The sequence below is a fragment of the Pogoniulus pusillus genome, chromosome 24 (genome assembly GCF_015220805.1).
Source record: "Pogoniulus pusillus isolate bPogPus1 chromosome 24, bPogPus1.pri, whole genome shotgun sequence".
In the NCBI taxonomy this organism is placed as follows: Eukaryota; Metazoa; Chordata; class Aves; order Piciformes; family Lybiidae; genus Pogoniulus; species Pogoniulus pusillus.
The window spans coordinates 2,837,976-2,856,809 of record NC_087287.1 but is presented as its reverse complement, the minus strand read 5'-3'; the positions used below and the strand labels follow the sequence as shown (position 1 = coordinate 2,856,809).

The 18,834-nt window shown below is 42.7% G+C and overlaps 2 protein-coding genes across 2 annotated transcripts in view; one reads left to right on the top strand and one right to left on the bottom strand.

The window, feature by feature from the left end:
• GAS2 (growth arrest specific 2) overlaps positions 1–14,642 on the bottom strand; it is a 98,832-nt gene extending 84,190 nt beyond the window's left edge. Inside the window, exons 1-2 of the mRNA XM_064163069.1 lie at positions 14,557–14,642; positions 13,124–13,239 (exon numbers count right to left, since the gene is read on the bottom strand). The gene's annotated coding sequence lies outside the window, so the exon portion shown is untranslated. The remainder of the gene's footprint in view (positions 1–13,123; positions 13,240–14,556) is intronic.
• A 1,474-nt stretch (positions 14,643–16,116) lies between these two features.
• Positions 16,117–18,508, top strand: FANCF (FA complementation group F). The gene has a single exon (XM_064163065.1). The coding sequence runs from the start codon at positions 16,156–16,158 to the stop codon at positions 17,254–17,256; it is 1,101 nt and encodes a 366-aa protein (XP_064019135.1). The 5' UTR covers positions 16,117–16,155; the 3' UTR covers positions 17,257–18,508.
• The last annotated feature ends 326 nt before the right edge of the window (positions 18,509–18,834 follow it).

Here is an 18,834-nt window from a genome sequence, read left to right as displayed (position 1 = left end):
TCCTAGTTTAGTTGTGGTTAGCAAAATTTGGATGCCTCTGGGCATGACAATTTTCTTTGGCTCATCCAATTTCTTGCTCAGAACAAATGAAAAAGAGAAGGAGGGGGGATGGGGAGAGGATGTGGAGGGAGAAAAGCCCCCCAGATATCCTAAAAATGCACTGGGATGGAACGGATGTAGAATTGATGAGCAAATTCCTGTATACACTTAATTATCTGACCTTGAGAAAGATTTTTTAATAATGAGCAGCAATTTAAATCCAATTTATGTGTCACCTCAATATAAACCCCAGCTTGAGATGAGAACACCAATTCTGTTGAGGTTCTATACTTAAAAGTCCTGCCACTTCATAGAGAAGTTGGAAAACGCTCCCCTCAGCAGCAGTTACTTCTCCAGTAAAAGCTTTTCAAGCTTCACATGTATGCTTGAAGTGACAAGGTTCCTGCTAAGTTTAGCAGCAGTTCTGCAGAGGGAGTTAAGCTGAGGTTTTTCCAAACATCACACAATAAATCTTGTATGTGCTCTTGCTGATGAACCAGAGGGAAAGGCTGAAAAAGCAGCTGTAAGATTTTGGAGCCAATGCTGGTTGTGGACTCCTTGACATGGTCAGTTTGTACCAAAGAATAATCTAAGATCAGGCAATAATGAATCACCATGCACTGCAAGATCCACCACCCATGGACCTTTTTCTACCTTTAATTATATCAATCATAAGATTCTTACCACTACTTCATAAAGAACTGATAATAGAGAAGCAATATGTAGCACGCATTACAACAGTTAACAAACTCCTTGAAGGTTAGATCCAGAAGCAAGACACAGTGCCAAGAAAGGTCTGAGATGTGCATTATATAAATACTATGGAAGTTTCAGTAGTGACACCACAGTTATGACTATGCTGGGATTCACACTTCAAGCAGCACTGCAACTCTTCTGTTTCATACTTAAGCACTAGAGTTTGGCTTTCAGTTTTGACACAGTAACTTGGGAGCCCCAGCAAAAAAATACATTTTCTACATAAGGTTATTTCTATAATGTCCTTGCTAAACTTTGTAACAGAAATATACAGGGTTTCCTTGTGAAATGCAATGATTCTGTTCACTATTCTTCTACATAAACAGTCTTAGCTTCCCACACATCCAATTTCCAGTGTCCATGTGTTCCAATATTTTTGACACAGCCTACTTCCAAACAGATACTAGGATGAGTGGGGATATGAATAAATAATGATTTGAAGACAGACACAAAAAAGAGAAGAGAGAGGGAGGGAGAAATTACAGTGACTGAGGAAGGTAAAGCTTGTTTGGAAGCCATATGTGCATGTAGGAAGCCTGAGCAAAATTATTACTGTGACTAGGACAAAATGGTTCTACACATTGTCACTGAGATAATTTTAACAGCAGGAAGGGAATATTAGCTCTTAAAAAGTGATAGAAGATGTGTGGACTTGGCAAACTTGATCTAAAGATGTCATAAACTTTCCATGATTTGGAACAAAAATTCAGGATTAAAGATTTGAGGGGATTTCCTCTAACTCAATTGCACATTATAAATCTTGATGTAAGGATAATTAGAGATGAAACTCTGGAGCACGAGGTCCGTAAGGATGATCACAATGGCCCACTTTAACCTATTAAATTCCTCAGCCCTATTCTAAAACTGTTTTATAATCACCATCTTGGGTGACCTCCAGATGTTGTCATCCTGTGGTGTTATAAAGATTTTCTTAACAAGGTGCCTTGGAGGTCACTTACAGGTGGGGACAGTAAATGACCTCTATCAAAGGGTTCTCAACGCACAGGGATCTGAAGAAGTAGTCACTATATGGAATAAAAATGAGCAAGAGAGGAGAAGTGCAGAAAGGAGGTTGAAGTTACTCTGTTCTTTCTTTCCCTATGTGCCACTGCAGTTAAATTCCAAAAGATATGGAGTCAGAGGTGAATAAGAACTGCTGATACTTGAGTCAGCTTGCTAGAATATAGGCAGCCACAATGAGTGGCAGGGCATGTTTTGCAAATGGCCCAGCACTGTCCCAACATTATAGTACTGAGTTTGCAAATAAAAATGTCCATGTCTTCCTTGACTTTTAAAAAAGGCAGAGCAGTCAGTAGCAGGCCTGTGATCAACATACTCTTGTGGGACTCAGTGGAATGCACTGCACGCCAGACACCTCTTAATTTTACCATTTTTCTTAAGTAGCTGGCATCTGATGTACAAATCCTGGTTAAAATGTGTTGATGAAATTATATAAGGCTTTTGCTTTTGAACCCAGTTTAGAAGAGCTAAATTATCAATAGTTACTTCAGGTGTGAGAGAGCTGTAGATGACTACAGATAGAGCAATTCACAGAGTTACTTTAGCACAGTCACTGGTGGAAGATACAGCAATTCATAGAGTTACTTTAGCACAGTCACTGGAACCACTTCTGCACTTCTCCAATTTAGGACCTTCCTTCCATATGCAAACTCCATAAAGCAGCAGATTCTTTGGCTGTCTCACAAGTTCAGTTCTACTTTCCCACATTGCTCTATCTGTTAAGTAAAAAAATCAGATAATTTGTTCTACCCCATTTGAAGTGATGCACACTCACAAAATGTGTAATTTCTCATAAAGCTGCCTTTCTAACAGCAAAATTCAAGAGCTTCCTTGCCTGGCCAGCAATGGAAAGGAAGTGAGACAGGCTGGTCCTCATAGGTGAAAATTAGGTGCTCATTCACATTTCTGTAGGTTTGATTTGCTTTCCACACTACCTTCATATTTCTCCCAGCCTGCGTCCTGGTGTTTCTGACACCTCTTTTCAGCATTTATCCCTCACCCTACATGTTCTCCATCAACATTTCTGATTGATTTTCCTCAAAAGCTATTGTCAAGGTACTACTTCTATTGCTATGCTTTTCCAGATTTTTTTCCTCTAACTGCTCAGTTCAAACAGTCAATCTTTTACCTTAGGGAATGCTTTGAGTCCAGCATTCCTTTTCATTCTTCTATTAAAGTGGCATCACTGAAGTATTCCTAATGGAAAGAACATGATTGCCAAATGAAACAGGGTGCATGCCAGCTCATTTAATGACTATAAGTTATTCCTGTCTTGGGGGTTTGGGAGTCTTAGTTCCTTTTCCCAGCCCCACAAATTTATCTGTTGTACAAGTTTCTTCAAATTGTTTTTGATTTCAGTTTTCCCATCTGCAAAGCAGCCATGTTCATAAAAATTATAGTAGTAAAGTAGTCTGACACTAGTGGACAGCAAGAATTATATGAAGACGGGCTCAATTTATTAATTCAATTTATGGGAGAGCCCTGCACATATTTCCCTTTTCTGTCTTTCCTTCTTCCTTATCCTGCAAAGCACATATCTGATAATACGCTGTTAGAGAAGGGAAGTAAGGCAGCTTGGGAATAACTTTGGCTCTGGTTATCACTTGGTGTCATTACAAAACAAGAAATCTGTGTGTGATCTTCTGAAAGTTACTTAATCTTCCAGACTTCCAATCTGTACAGTGATTATTAAGTAGATCTCATGAGGGTTGTGAGGTAAGAGAAACCTATTAAACATTTTGATGTCACAGATTGAGGATTCAACAGAAATGATGAATGGTGCTTTGTGTAATGTATTGCTTCTTTTGCAAGCATTCTTCTTGCTGTGAAGAAGTTGCTCAATTCCAGAATCATCTCTGTGACATTATTCTTTATGTAAGAGCATGTTGTGAAAGGGCAGTTTCCTTCAGAACAATCTTCCCAGTTCACAGCATTCCAATCTGAAATGCAATATGGGAATATCTAATTGGTGACCCAAAAAATCTAGTGCTTATCTTTTTAGTAGGTTTATTTGGACAAAAATATGCTTTTGTAATTCTGTACACTTTTAACTTAGGGGGTTATTATTTTGCATTAATCTTACTTCAACAGACCAACCTTCTCCAGTTTATCTTTCTCTTCACTGGGAATCACAGAGTATTAGGGGTTGGAAGGAACCTTGAAAGATCATCTAGTCCAACGCCCCTGCCAGAGCAGGATCACCTAGAGCAGGTCACACAGGAATCTGTCCAGATGGGTTTTGAATTTCTCCAGAAGGAGACTCTGCAACCCCTCTAGGCAGCCTGTACCAGGACTCTGTCACATTTACAGTGAAAAAGTTTTTCCTTATGTTCACATGGAACCTGCTCTGGTCCAGCTTGCACCTGTTGCCCCTTGTTCCATCATTGGACATCACTGAGCAGAGCCTGGCTCCGTCCTCCTGACGCTGACATGCACATCTTTATCAACATGAATGAGGTCACCCCTCAGGCTCCTCTTCTCCAAGCTATAGAGCCCCAACTCCCTCTACATTTCCTTACAATGGAGATGCTCAACTGTCTTCATTACATTTGTGACTCTGAGCTGGACAATTTCAAGCAGTTTCCTGACATCTTCCTTGAACTGAGGGGCGCAGAACTGGACTCAATACTCTTTGCTGCTAACCATATACCAATGTCAAAATAAGGAGTTGGTTTTGTTCAACAGGTTTCTTGTTCAGAATAAATGCAAAGCAACACTGCCAAGTGTATACTTTTGGTTTTCTTCTTGGGAGGAGCCTGACATATCTGTGTTTATGCTATAGCCTATGCCTTGGGCATGTTTTCCTAATTGGGGCTGGCTGAAACTGTTCTGCTTTCCTGCAGCCTGTCACAGGCTGAATTGCAAACAATGGTAAGACTGGTTACCCAGCTCCCTTCATTAATGACATATGTTGCTGAAATGCATCGAGAGAGTTTGAGTAAGATCAAATTTCAGACCAACCTTGAAACCAGATGCCCAAAGTCAATGATGAGGAGAGAAAGCTATAGACAGAAAGGTTTGGATTTGATTTTTTTCTTTACCTTGTGAGCATTGCAGCTACCCTTGCAAATAAAACTAGGGTGAAAATGGCAGTATCAAAAAACATTCTGTGCAATCTCTTATTTTAAGAGACACATGTCCAGGCAAAGAACCCACAAAATAGTGAAACCAAGAAATAATTCAACAAATGTGAAAGAACACTTGTGCAAAATATTGTCAAGCCTGATAAGTCAGAAGAATTAGGAAGAAGGTAGACTAAACAACTAAGATCAAATATCCAGGTCATTTATCTGAATGATATGATAGCAGGAGATACTTGGATGCTAGTAATTCCATATGGAATTCACTAGCAAATACTGTCCTGTGTATCTGTGGTCCTCAGGCTTCATTCAACAAAGTGCAAGATGGGAAATACAGCAACTTGAATTACTTCTCTGTCAACAGGACAGGGACTGAGAAGTCCTTTGAATAGATAAAGTCAGAAAGGAGCAGTTTGACCCAGTAAACATCCATTCAAACCAGTAAGAGACAGCCAAAATATTTCAGCTGAAGGCTGGAAAGTGCCTTACTTGAATTTAAACCTCCCAAACAAATTCTTTGCGTAGCGTACAATTTGTTGAGTTAAAGGTAACCTCTGTCTTCAACCTTACCACAGAATTTAAATGCTTTTTGCATTTAACAAAAATATTAATTGATAAAATCATTAAAATCATATCATTTAAAATTAAGTTAAAAATGGTGAACAAAAATGAGTGATTTTAGCTAGACTAACACTTTGGTTTATCCCAAGTAATTTCATTTGATAACTTCATTCGGTGGAAAATTCATAATGAAGTCACTGTTTGATAGCAAAAAAAGAGAAGTTTAGGTTTTGAGATTAAAAACTGACTCAGACAACTCACACAGAAATGATCTGGATTGTTTTGGGCCATTTAAGCTCTTTGTTATGAGGGTGGTGGAACACTGGAACAGGTTGCTCAGGGAGGTGGTAGAGGCCCAATCCATGGAGACATTCAAGGTCAAGTTTGATGGGGCTCTGAGCAGCTTGCTACCTGCTACTGCAGGGAGGGGGACTAGGTGACATTTAAGTTCCTTACCAACACAATGCATTCTGTGGTTCTAAAATTCTCATGGATAAGTCATTTCTATACTATAGTTCATGGCCATCTATCCACTAGGACTGCAGTATTTAGGTGAGTTCACCCAGGTTCTGGACTGCTACACTGCTTGTGTAAAGCTTCAGTCATGACTGTTACCAGATGCACAAGTATGCTTTCACTGGATGAACGAGGATCCCTAACTTGGACCCAAACATCTCTGCTAATACACAAATTTTCAAGAGCTCTTCAGAGCCTGAGGCATCTGTTTCCTATTGACTTGCTATTGTGGCAAAGTGCCTAACTCCCTTAGGTGTTTTCCAGCAGTCAATCATGGGCAAGTTTTGTCTGGAAGATTTGATCTATATTGTCACTTCTCTAACAGCTATTAGATCCAATTCTTCCTACAAAATGCAAGGGAACCAATTCCAGTTCTCAGGAGTCATAAGTTATCATTAAACAGAATGGCTGATGGGCTCCAGCATTTCACAGAAAGAAAAACAGACAGAAACAAGAATTTTTCATTGTTTCGTGAGCATTATTTTCTCCATGCAGAGTTTAAAACTCCAACACATTCATTAGAGAGCAATTATTCCTTGATGCAGTTACAGGTTTGTTTCAAACTAAGGGAAGCTCTTGTAATAGCAATAAATACAAGGAAGCTTGCAGCAGTGGTTTGAACTTAGGATAGTGGTTTTGCTGTTTTCATTAAACCAGACAGAATTCATGTGAATTTGATTATTACTATGTTTAATACTGGGGAATAGTTACCCTTATGGGAAAAAAAAAAAAAATGAGACCTTTAACAAAGCAGATCTCTGGTTTAGAATTTTTCCTTAATTCTAGGAAATTACTGAGAAATGTGTCAAAATCAGCTATGAGCTAGCATATTCTATATACACATAGCACCCGCATTGGGATGCTTTTTGGATGTACACAAGGGCTCCAATCTTCACTATTATACAAATCCTTAATTGTGGTTCAGCATTAGACCAGGGACCAAGTCAGACAACCAAATTACTATGGAATTAATAGGAAATACAGAAACTCTACCTGCTGTGGAAAGCAACCCCAGCTGAAAATATTTTGTCTTCTGGGCATTTTTACTAATTAAATAGCAATATTTTCTGTAAAGTGTGAGAAAATCTCTGGAGATAGGAAAATGTTTAAGTCTGTGTTGATGTGGCTTGCACTTTCTGCAGAAAATATCAGTATCAGGACAACATGACAGTTATGGCAGTGGTTTGTGTAATATGAGGGGTTTGCCATCAGGAAGGTGCTGACAAAACCTGCCAGAAGCATTTCCCAGAGACAGGTAAACAACTCATTAATGAGCAACCCTCAATAGAAACCTACACTGGTTTACTGAGCTATTGATCCTATAAGCAGCTGCATCATGTTTCCTGGCTTGTTTTCAGAGGAGGCTATATGTATAGACAACAGAAACCAGTAATCCCTTATATGTGCTTAGATAAATAACCAAACAAAACCCCCACCTTTAAACTTTTCTTAAACAGAAATATCTCTTCAAAGTTTTGCAATAACATTTACTTGATTCAGCCATTTATATAACTAACTTTTTTCATGGGAGGCTCTTGATATCCTAGGATGGAGAAGAGTAAAATCTTTTAATCATTAATGAGATTAACATGTAACTCTCTCATTCACTTAAACAATGACTCTTACCATTTCCCTCTCCTACATTTGCTCCACAGCAAAGAGGATGTTAAGATGGAAAATTGAATTCCTTTGTAAATCTTAACCAATGAGCTTCTTAGAAAAGACTGAAAAAAAAATTATGTATATATTCTGTGGTTTCCATTTCCTTGGCTTTATTGTTTTTATGTAAATTCTCCCAGGACATTTCAGGTTATATGTCTGGAAGCCCCAGCTATCCAACAGAGGAAAGGTTAGGAGAGTAATAAGAAATGTGCTGGAAGAATTCACATAAAAGCTTTGGAGACATGAAAATGGAAACAACAGATACTTAAAAGCCTTATTGGTCAAAAAAAAGGAGAAATACCTATCCAGCATGTGCATGTGTGTTTGTTAATGTAGCTGTCTCCATATACACAATCATGTATTATTCAAGAGACACTGTACAGGGCTAGGAGGGAATGATATTAGTGTATTTGATAATTCAAGATGTTCTCTGGCTTTGAGGACAAAGAAAGTGAAAAATCCAAGTGACTTATGGCATTAGAACCCAGACATACATATAAATAGCTCTATACATACTTGTCTTACACTGAGTTTTATATACCTTTTTATGCAAGTGAAAAATATCACCAATTCTAACATGAAAGTGTGTTTATAAGATGTCCCTGTAGCCTTGTGAATGACAGCAATTTAAATGTCATGGAAACACACAGAATCCATGAGTAGGAAAGAATTTTTTAGATGCTGTTCTTTAATGTACAGACTTCCCCCCCATAATACTCTTAAAGACATTTCATTGTTAAATACTAAACCTGTGGTGCTAGACTAAGCTTAGGTCTGGTGTGCTTGACTTCATACAAGTGCTGCAGCATTATGTATCAAATGACAAACCTTTAGACATAGCCAGTGGTTTGTGACTTAAGCTTTGTAGAACATTATTTTCAGAGGACTCTGATAAGATCACCTCAGAAGCAGACACCTATTTAAGATGCTTCTTAACAAGAGCTGGAGAGCAGCCCTGAGGAAAAGGACCTGGGGATCTGGGTTGATGAAAAGCGCAACAGGAGCCTGAAATGTGAGTGCAGCCCAGACAGCAACCTATTCCTGGGATGCATCAAGAGCAGTGTGGCCAGAGGGGCAAGGGAGGGGATTCTGCCCCTTCACTCTGCTCTCCTCAGACCCCACCTGGAGTACTGTGTGCAGTTCTGGAGCCCCCAACACAAGAAGGACATGGAACTGTTGGAGCAAGTCCAGAAGAGGCCTCGAAGCTGCTCAGAGGACTGCAGCAGCTCTGCTATGAGGACAGGATACAAGAGTTGGGGCTCTGCAGCCTGGAGGAGGTTTCAAGGATACCTTATTGTAGCCTTCTAGTATTTGAAGGGGGCCTACAGGAGGGCTGGGGAGGGACTATTGACAAGGTCTTGTAATGACAGGACAAGGGGTAACGGGTTTAAACTGGAAGAGGGGAGATTTAAACTGGATGTTAGGAAGAAGTTCTTTACAGTGAGGGTAGTGAAACAATGGAATGGGTTGTCCAGGGAGGTTGTGGCTGCTCCCTCCCTGGAGGTGTTCAAGGCCAGGTTGGATGAGGCCTTGAGTGACCTGTTCTAGTGGGACATGTCCCTGCTTATGGCAGGGGGTTGGATCTAGATGATCTTTGAGGTCCCTTCCAAGCTAAACCATTCTATGATTCCCCTTAAAAAGGGGAAGAAGAGTTCAACAGTCTCAGAAAGCTGCATTTGTGCACCCGATCCTATAACAAAAGCAATATAAGTAACTAAAAATATTCCTCATATGCTCCTATCCCACAGCAAAGGTGAGTGAAAATGCATCAGCTCTGCAAAAGTAGCATTAGACAATTGCAATTGGTTATGGAGTCCACCTACAGTCATATAATGTGGCTCAGCTGTTGAGAGGGAGCATTTTAAGTGTGTAGTAACTTCACCACTTCTAATCATCTAAACACAGTCAGAAGAAGGTGGAAAAATTGCCACTCAGATTTACTTCTTTTTACATCTATAATAATAAAGAGTATCAAAATTAGGCAGCAAACTCTGTTTATATGTTTAGATTCCTAAAAATTCAGCTTTGGCATAGGCAGATATAAATAAAATTCCTAATGAGAGTGGGTTTTAGGTGATCTCAGTAATGAAATACATTACACGTAGCAGCATTTGAACATGTGGATTTTCAATCACTTTTCACTCCAGTGCATTATGCAACTGCAGCTTGATCACTGACATCAGTTATTCTACTCATAGGTGTAGGTCCTCATGTATGGGCATGGCTATTAATACACTGATATACTACAGACAGCACAGACAGAACCTACCATGCTACCACTGCAAAGCCCTGATGACAGACATGCTTTTCATCCAGTCTGAGCTCATGCTGAGGTAAAAAATAGTTGGCTCACTACATTTATTATGCCATTTGATGTTGCACTTCGTTCTGTTCTCATTCCAAAACCCCATCACAGCTTTGCTAGCTTTTGAGATATGAGAAATTACAGGGGCAAAAAAATTCTAAGAACTTTAGCAGAAGTTATGGGAGTGGTGACATAGTCTGCTGGGTACTGGTTTGATTAAGAACCTTGGTTTTCTGCTAAGTTTCTCACAGAATTAAGAAGAAATTCTACAAGAGTGATTCATAAACTCAGTCTTCCTATAGGGAGAGGCCGAGGGAGCTGGGGGTGTTTAGCCTGGAGAAGAGGAGGCTCAGGGGTGACCTCATTGCTGTCTACAACTACCTGAAGGGAGGCTGTAGCCACGTGGGGGTTGGTCTCTTCTGCCAGGCAACCAGCAACAGAACAAGGGGACACAGTCTCAAGTTGTGCCGAGGAAAGTATAGGCTGGATGTTAGGAGGAAGTTGTTGGCAGAGAGAGTGATTGGCATTGGAATGGGCTGCCCAGGGAGGTGGTGGAGTCACCGTCCCTGAAGGTCTTCAAGAAAAGCTTAGATGAGGCACTTAATGCCATGGTCTGGTTGACTGGCTAGGGCTGGGTGCTAGGTTGGACTGGATGATCTTGGAGGTCTCTTCCAACCTGGTTGATTCTATGATTATAATAAGAGTGGCAACCTTATGCCTAGCATGCAATCAGAGGCAGCAAAACAAATCTCCTTACAGTTACAAGAGTATTAGTGCCAGAAATATGGAAAATGATAGTACATCTAACTCAGTGTACTCAGCTTTGTAATTTGAAACACCTCCTGTCTAAGGAAAGGCCATTTTGGAGTTTTATAATGCTAGGTACACTGAATAAACAGTCCCCTAAATTTCTATCCAGGAAGAATAGCATAACTGTGTTACAGCCAGGATGACTTTTGAAAGGAAGGAAAATACAACAATGGAATCCAGACTGCTGGCTACTTTGACCAATTTTGTTTCAAAACTGATATTTCCTGCCAGGATGAATTTTACTGGCTCCATAACCAGAGTGAAGAAACTCACTAGTTCCATAAAACTTCAGCTGAAGCTTTTACTTGACTTCTCAGCTTAGATAAAACAGTACAGTAATTCATACAAAATGCAGCGCTGGTGAAGCTGTTTTGCAGTGCTTCTCTGAAAAGTGGGCTTGTTTTCAGGGAGCTCTGGAAATGACTTTCCAGATTCTCTATCTAACAGACACTTTTCTTACTTGCTCGACAACTTTCTTTGCCATATATCTTATAACTCAAAACATGTAATGGAGAAACATTTACTAGAGCTTAACACAACAGTAGATTGTGTTAAGCTCATTTACTAGAGCTTAACACAACAGTAGATTGTGTTAAGTCTCAAAGACTTTTTTTCTCATTTTAATGCTTATGTTGGGGATTAAAGTGAAAGATAGACTTTATTGGGGGAAAAAACAGAACAAATAAGAACACAAGAAACACTGGATACCCTCAATCACACTAAGGCAGCTATTTGCAAGAAGCACATAACAGGGAGCTTAAACAATCTGCTGTGCTGCAGTTGTAAATCTATGCTCTAGCCTATCATATAAACCCATCCCTTGTTCTTTCTTCTGTTTTCTTCTTTGTTTCTAAATTACATCATAGAATCAGTCAGGGTTGGAAGGGACCACAAGGAGCAGCCAGTTCCAACCCCCATGCCATGGGCAGGGACATTCTACTCTAGATCAGCCTGGCCAGAGCCTCATCCAGCTTGGCCTGAAACACCTCCAGGGATGGGGCCTCAACCACCTCCCTGGGCAACCCATTCCAGCCTCTCACCACTCTCATGCTGAAGAATTTCCTCCTCATGTCCAGTTTAAACCTACCCACCTCCAGCTTTGCTCCATTCCCTCTTGTCCTGTCACTCCCTGAGAGCCTAAAATGTCCCTCCCCAGCTTTTCTGTAGGCCCCCTTTAGATACTGGAAGGTCACAAGAAGGTCACCTGGGAGCCTCCTCTTCTCCAGGCTGAACAGCCCCAACTCTTTCAGTCTGTCCTCACAGGAGAGGTGCTCCAGCCCTCTGAACATCCTCATGGCCCTTATCTGGACATGCTCCAGCATCTCCACATGAACTGGATGAGTTCAGGCTGAACAAGGAGGTTACTCAATGGCATAATGAAGTGATAATTCTTAGAAATACTTGGAAAATGCTACTTTAACCTATTTCCCCATCCTCTATAGAGGGAAGCCTCATGCATGTAGTCTGTATGCTTTTCTTTGAGTGATATTTGTGGGTTGCATTTTTCTGTTTTTTTAGGAAAAAAACAGAGACTATTGTTTAAATGCAGAAAATACATATCCACACACAACCCAAAACAATATGAGAGACTAATACAAGAGTCATTAATAGGAGAGCAGACTGATACTCAACAACCAAAGACCTGTATGAAGCTCAGAAGTGAACTTGTAGGGATTTTTTTTCTTAAAAAGTAGGAAAGCACCCTACACACCCACCCAGCTATCTGGAAATCCACTCACCATTCTATCCTCCTGTCTCTGTCCTTCCACCCCAACTCCTGATATCCTGACCCAACTTTTCCCATCCCTTTCCCTCAAGTGAACACTTTAACCTCCCTTCTCAGTGTTGCAGTGCTTACCTCCTACGTGTCTCCCTACTATATCATAGATGTTCACTGGGGAGAAAATCAGCTCAGCAGAAACTTGTAAAAAAATCAGCAATACTAGCAGCAGCAGCAGCCTTAGCATGACAGTAACTACAAAATGCAAGCTTTGATGATCAGTAATCTTGCTGTTGGTAGGGAGAGCCCTAGAGCTACTCAAGCTGGCTAGAAATAAGACTGATCAGAGATGAGTGAGCATTTAAACCTTCAATGAAAATAATTTACCAGTGAAAAATAAACCACATTTGTTCAATTCCTTTTGATTACTACAGGGCAGTAGTACCAGCAGATCAATCTACAGATAAATAGATTCAAGTCTTACAGTGGAAGATCCAAAGTACATTCTGAGAGCAGCCAGGCTCTCAAACAATAGCACAAAACTTGGAGTAGAAATGGAATTCCTTCGACAGTGAGTGTGGAAAAAGAATTAGTTTTAAAGGGCTATTGTAGTGTAACAAATTATTCAATTAATCATGTCTGTCTCAGTGTTACCTTGTTTCTTTTGTTTGTTCCTTGAATTAATCTTCTAATGCATTCTTTTGCAGAACTCTCCTTCAGATCAGGCTCCACTTTTTATTGTATGCATCAACTGTGCCATATCACGATATCTAGAAATACATAAATGCCTTTTTTCATGAACTATTTTAGTGCTGAGATGTCTAACTGTACCCCTCTGATGAGAAATGCTGATATTTAGACTTTTCCCCCCAATTGGAGACAAAACCAAGTGCTGAAATATTCAGACTTTTTATTTTTCTTCTTTTGTAAAATGGAAATTCCATTTTTCAGTCAGCTCTGCTGAGACCCATTAGAGCACACAGGCCATCTCCCTTTGCATGCAAGAGTATTCCAGATCCCATATTACTCAGTGGTTTTTCCAGACTGGTTAGATACTTCACAACCTGTTTTTTTGTTAGTTTCCTGTGCTGCAAATGTGATTATTTGATTTCTTTCATCTGAAACATACAGAGATACTCACAGAATAGAAACCCATATACTTTATCCAGTAATGAACAGTGATGTGAAAGATTTCTTGTGAACGTTTTTCTGATGTAAAGGGAAATATCTCTTCTTTTTGTGACACAGAGCATATGCACCTCCAGTAATAACCCTCGCTGAAACAGAGCACGGGTCTGAAATTCACCAAATCTACTTTCTTCCCTGTATGTCACAGACCTTAATTCAAGAGATGCTCTATTAAACCTGTCTGAGAAGCCAAAGTACACAACATGTAACCATCTGCCAACCACTTCAGATTCCTGTCACTTTTCCACTTAAGAAAAGCACTAAGTAAGATGTTCCTAAGTGTTGAACTCAGTTGTGTATAAATGAAAAGTCTGAATGTTCCATCATCTCCTTAATCATAGAATCACAGAATCAACGAGGTTGGAAGAGACCTCCAAGATCATCCAGTCCAACCCAGCACCCAGCCCTAGCCAGTCCACCAGACCATGGCACTAAGTGCCTCATCCAGGCTTTTCTTGAACACCTTCAGGGACGGTGCCTCTACCACCTCCCTGGGCAGCCCATTCCAATGCCAATCACTCTCTCTGCCAACAACTTCCTAACAACATCCAGCCTAGACCTACCCCAGCACAACTTCAGACTGTGTCCCCTTGTTCTGTTGCTGGTTGCCTGGCAGAAGAGACCAACCCCCGCGTGGATACAGCCTCCCTTCAGGCAGTTGTAGACAGCAATGAGCTCTGCCCTGAGCCTCCTCTTCTCCAGGCTAAACAAGCCCAGCTCCCTCAGCCTCTCCTCATAGGGTTTGTGTTTGTATATTAGCTTTGGAGTATATGGGCACAGCAGATGATAGGCAAGTAAGAATTGATTAGTAACAAAGGCAATTGCACTGTTAGCAACACAATGCCAGTGGCTGACAGCACCAGGGGCTCTTAAGGCCTTTATGCTGCCGCTGCACCTACCTGCTCAGTGGCCAGGACCCTGCCAAGCAGCTTCGGAGCCCCCTAATGGGCACCTGGCTGCTCCCGAGGCTTCTGAACTCCCTGATGAGCACCTGGCCCCTCTGGAAGCTTCTGAGCTCCCTAATGAGCACCTGACTGCTCCCAAGGCTTCTGAACTCCCTGATGAGCACCTGGCCCCTCTGGAAGCTTCTGAGCTCTTCTGAGCTCCCTAATGAGCACCTGGCTGCCCCGGAAGCTTCCTCACAACTGTTTCACCTCACAGGAGTGAGGAGTGCAGAGGGCACCTGGGAAGTTTCCAGAAGCCAGTCCAGCCTGCTCCTTCCCACACAGTGAGGGAGTGCTGAGAGCGGCAGGCCTGCTGTATGGACAGGAATGGAGGAAAAGGACCCGGCTGAGCAGAATCCTTGAGGTATTGGACACGAGAGAAGAACCCAGCAACAGGTAGGCTGCATGCAGCAAGCTACACCTCTCTGCTATCTCAAACTAGTTGTGCTTCGGCTGGCGAGGCAGGAAAGGGGGCGGAATCTCCTCTCTTTCCCCTCAGAGAGGAGCGGTTATAGCTCTCTTCCACTGCGCTGTCTGGAGGGTGTCTGTGGGAAACGCTGACTGGATCAATGCAGAGAAGGTCAAGGCAGGTGTCCTCTAGAGACAAAAGCCTGGTACCCTGGGGAGCTACTAATGAGCTACAAAGTCATTAGTTGGTAGGTCAGTAGGGTGAGCTGAACAGGTTTTGGCCCTGAGAGGGTGCCAAGGTGTGGGTGGCACCGGGATGCTATGCTGAGCTGTGGCTACTCTCCAGGAAACACATAAGGAAATACTCCCAAACGTGGGGCTGGGCACCTTTACTGCTGGAGAGTTTTATTTCTAACTGGCCTTTTAAAAAGTAACTTTATATCTTGTTCCAGTCTTTTTAGCAACTTTAAAAAAACCCACCAACTTCTCAATCCTGTGCAGTTTTTAATGATTTAATTTATCTCAGCTTCCCCTTCGGGAATGCACTGAGGCTATCGTTAGGTACTGTAGCACGTCCAAAGAGGAGCAACAAAGCTGGTGACGGGTCTAGAGAACAAGTCCTGTGAGGAGAGGCTGAGGGAACTGGGATTTAATCTGGGGAAAAGAAACCCAGAGGAGACTTCACTCTCTACAACTGCTTGAAAAAGGAGTTTGTAGTGAGGTGGAGCTCACTGTCATCTTCCGAGTGACAGGACAAGAGGAAATGGCCTGAAGTTGTGTGGAGAGGTTTAGATCTGCTGTTTTAAAAGCTTTCTTTACTGAGAGAGTTGTCGAGCCCAGAAGCAGGCTGCCCAGGGAAAGGGTGGAATCGCTGTGTAGATGCGGTGCTGTGGTGGACTTGGTAGCGCTGGGTTAACGGTTGGACTTGGGGATGTTAAAGGTTAACAATTCCGTGAGAGACGCTCGCCGCTAGCGCAGACCGCTTACAGGCTCCTTTAAGGGAAAAGCAGTCCTTATCAAGTTGACGTCAGACTGTACCAATAGAATTACAAATCCTCACCCTCCCCGGTTCGGATTGGCCCCGGTTCTTGGAGGGAGGCGGGACTTCTGCTCAAACCGGTGGCGCCAAGGCTGGTGCCGCCCGCCATGGAGGCCGTGCTGGAGCAGGTGGGGCAGCTGCCTGCGCTCCTCGCCGTCTCCCGTTCCTCGCTGGTGCGGGACTGGGACTCTGTGACCGTCGACAGGGCTCTAGAGTGGGCCCGGTATTTCCAGCACCTGCATGACCGCTTCCGCGCACGGCCTCGGCTCCGGGAGACCCTTGGGCGGCGGCTGCGGCGGGGTCAGGCCAGCACTGTGCTCGGCTTCTCCCACCTGGGTCGCTGCCCGCAGCTGCTGGGCCTGGCGCTGCTAGAGAACCGCTCTCTGCCGCCGGCAGCCTGCCACCGCCTGATTCACAGCCTGCTGCAGCCCGCCGCCCCTGAGCTCCGCAGCCTGGTGCTTCTTGCCCGCCGTAAGGCCGCTTTCCGCCTGCTGGCGCTGCTGCGCTCCGGCCGGCCGCGGGCCCCGGAGGAGGCGGAGCCGCAGGTGCAGGCCGAGGCACAGCTGCTGCTGAGCCGGCTGCGGGAGGAGAGGCAGGAGGCTGAGCCGGCTGGGCAGGCCGCGCGGCAGCTGTGTTGGCTGTCCGGTGTCTTGGAGCAGCTATCTCAGCCCCGGGCTTTCAGGGTGGTGGCAGCAGCGCTGCTGGTACTGAGGCAGGGGAGAGGCACTGAACGGGCCGGAAGTGGGGGTCGAGACGGGGACAGCCTAGACGGAAACCAGGAGAGTGCAACGGGAGATGAATACGTTGCCGAGCAGCTGCTTTCCTGGCTGTTGAGCAACGCGGAGCGATTTTCTGCCTTCTGCCTTTTCCTTCCGGGCTCCCTTCTTGCCTCCCTAGCTGGTCACTATTCCCAGTTAAGCAGACTCTATCTGGACCTTTTAACCGGCTGGGGAAGCCACTTGCTTTATGACCCCTTGCAGGGACGGTGGGTTAAAAGTTGTCTTGAGAAAGCTGAATTGTCCTGGGAGGAGCTGAGGGAGCGCTTCGTCTCTCTCTGTCAGGCATCTGTGCTTCTCAGGGGACAGACCCAAGCTGCTCTGAAGCACCTGAAGGCACAGGATGGAGACTTTGAAGTCTGTGGCCTAAGTGTATGGACTGACTTACTGATGGAAGTAGAGGGAAATCTAAGGAAAGAATCAGAACACTGATGTATGAATGAAAAGGCAACACGAGAACTTCGTTTCTGAAATCCAGCAAGTCCATTTAATAGGAAAGACAAGAAAACTGCATCTCACTTTGGGCAGGAAACTGAGTGTTGTGACTGTCAATCACACTGTTTCTGACTGCATATGAAGTCTTTCAGGGAGGCCCAATGCTTTCTTGTAATTGCATTGTCAAGTCTGGTCACCGCAGGAAATGCTTTCCTTTTCAGTACTTACTGCTCACCTAACAAAATGAAGAAAAGTCTTGCCGTTTCAACTATAGATTAGTTTTCTGTTTAGAAAGCATTACAGTTCAGATATGGTCATGGTAGTGGTGTCTCTAACTGTTGGAGGCTGACCAAAAGCTCAAAGGAGTGGTGGAGTTTCAAACATGAAAACCCCAAACTTGTGGTTAATTTGCTGGTGCTTGTCTTCATTGGTCTGTCTGCACTGCTCTGGTGGCCACTTTTCATGCTTCTATAGGTCTTGAACATGATTTAGCCCCTGGGTCTAAGTGAAACTGAGAGAAAGCCAAGTGGAAAGCTTACTGTAAAGGTCTAAAATTAGAAGGCTTTATTAGTTGCTATATTATATGATAATATGCAAGTATTTCCTAAGGAAACTGCAGTAAAATGTAGAGTGCTCTGTGTGGTTTTCTTCCCTTTCCTAAGCTGTCTTGCACAATTTGTGGAACAAAAGTGAGTGAATGACAAAAAAAATTGTATTAGGGAACAATTTAATTTTCTTTTCTGTTTAATCAACTTCTGTGAACAAAATTTTATTAAGGTAATTGTCTCATCACTGTCATTTAAAATGAGTATGGTTATGCAGAGGTAACATGTTTGTGCACATTTAGGTCTTTAAGCTGGTATTGCTGAAAGTGAGCAGTGAGAAAAGAGAATAGTGAAGGTGTGGAGTTCCTGTCAGACTTCCTGTAGCCCATATTCTAGTTTCAGGATCAGCTGAGACATCTCTTTGCTCTGTTGCTGAAGTCCTTTTAGTAAGGGTTAGAAGGTACTTCACACTTCTGCTTGTAACCTTAAACAAGACAACAAGATATTAAAAAATATAATCTGGATTGAAACTAGTGTTATTGTACTTCAGTACAAAATAGTGTGTAGAACTATGGCAAGTACTTCTGTACCACAAAACCAGGGTGGGAAGGATCTTCTCTTTTTGAGATGGAAACCATTAGTGCAAGGAGATGAATATTGTCTGAGAAAATAAATAATGCCTGTTCTAAGTTGCCTGGAAATAAGTATGTCCTAATTCTTTCCCCTCTTCTAAGACAAAAGATACACTCAAAGATAGCACACTTTAGTTAGAAGGACATGCTGCTGATCTCCTATCAAAATACGACTGTTTTCTTTGGATTTCTTGCTACATCATGTGGGTGAAGCAAAAGGATTATGGAGATGAACATGTTCTAAAAGCTACAGCAGTAGCAGTTCTCTTCCTCCTTTCTTTAACCAGATTGTCCCTCCTGGGAACTTGTAGGTGGTGGTCAATCCTTAAAGACAGCCCCACATCAGTAGACCTCAGGACAGAGTCAATATTTCTGTGGTATCAAGGAATATGACCACT

Bases quoted from the DNA above. Each gene is read 5' to 3' on its own strand.
- FANCF (XM_064163065.1), top strand. From the start codon at position 16,156: ATGGAGGCCGTGCTGGAGCAGGTGGGGCAGCTGCCTGCGCTCCTCGCC.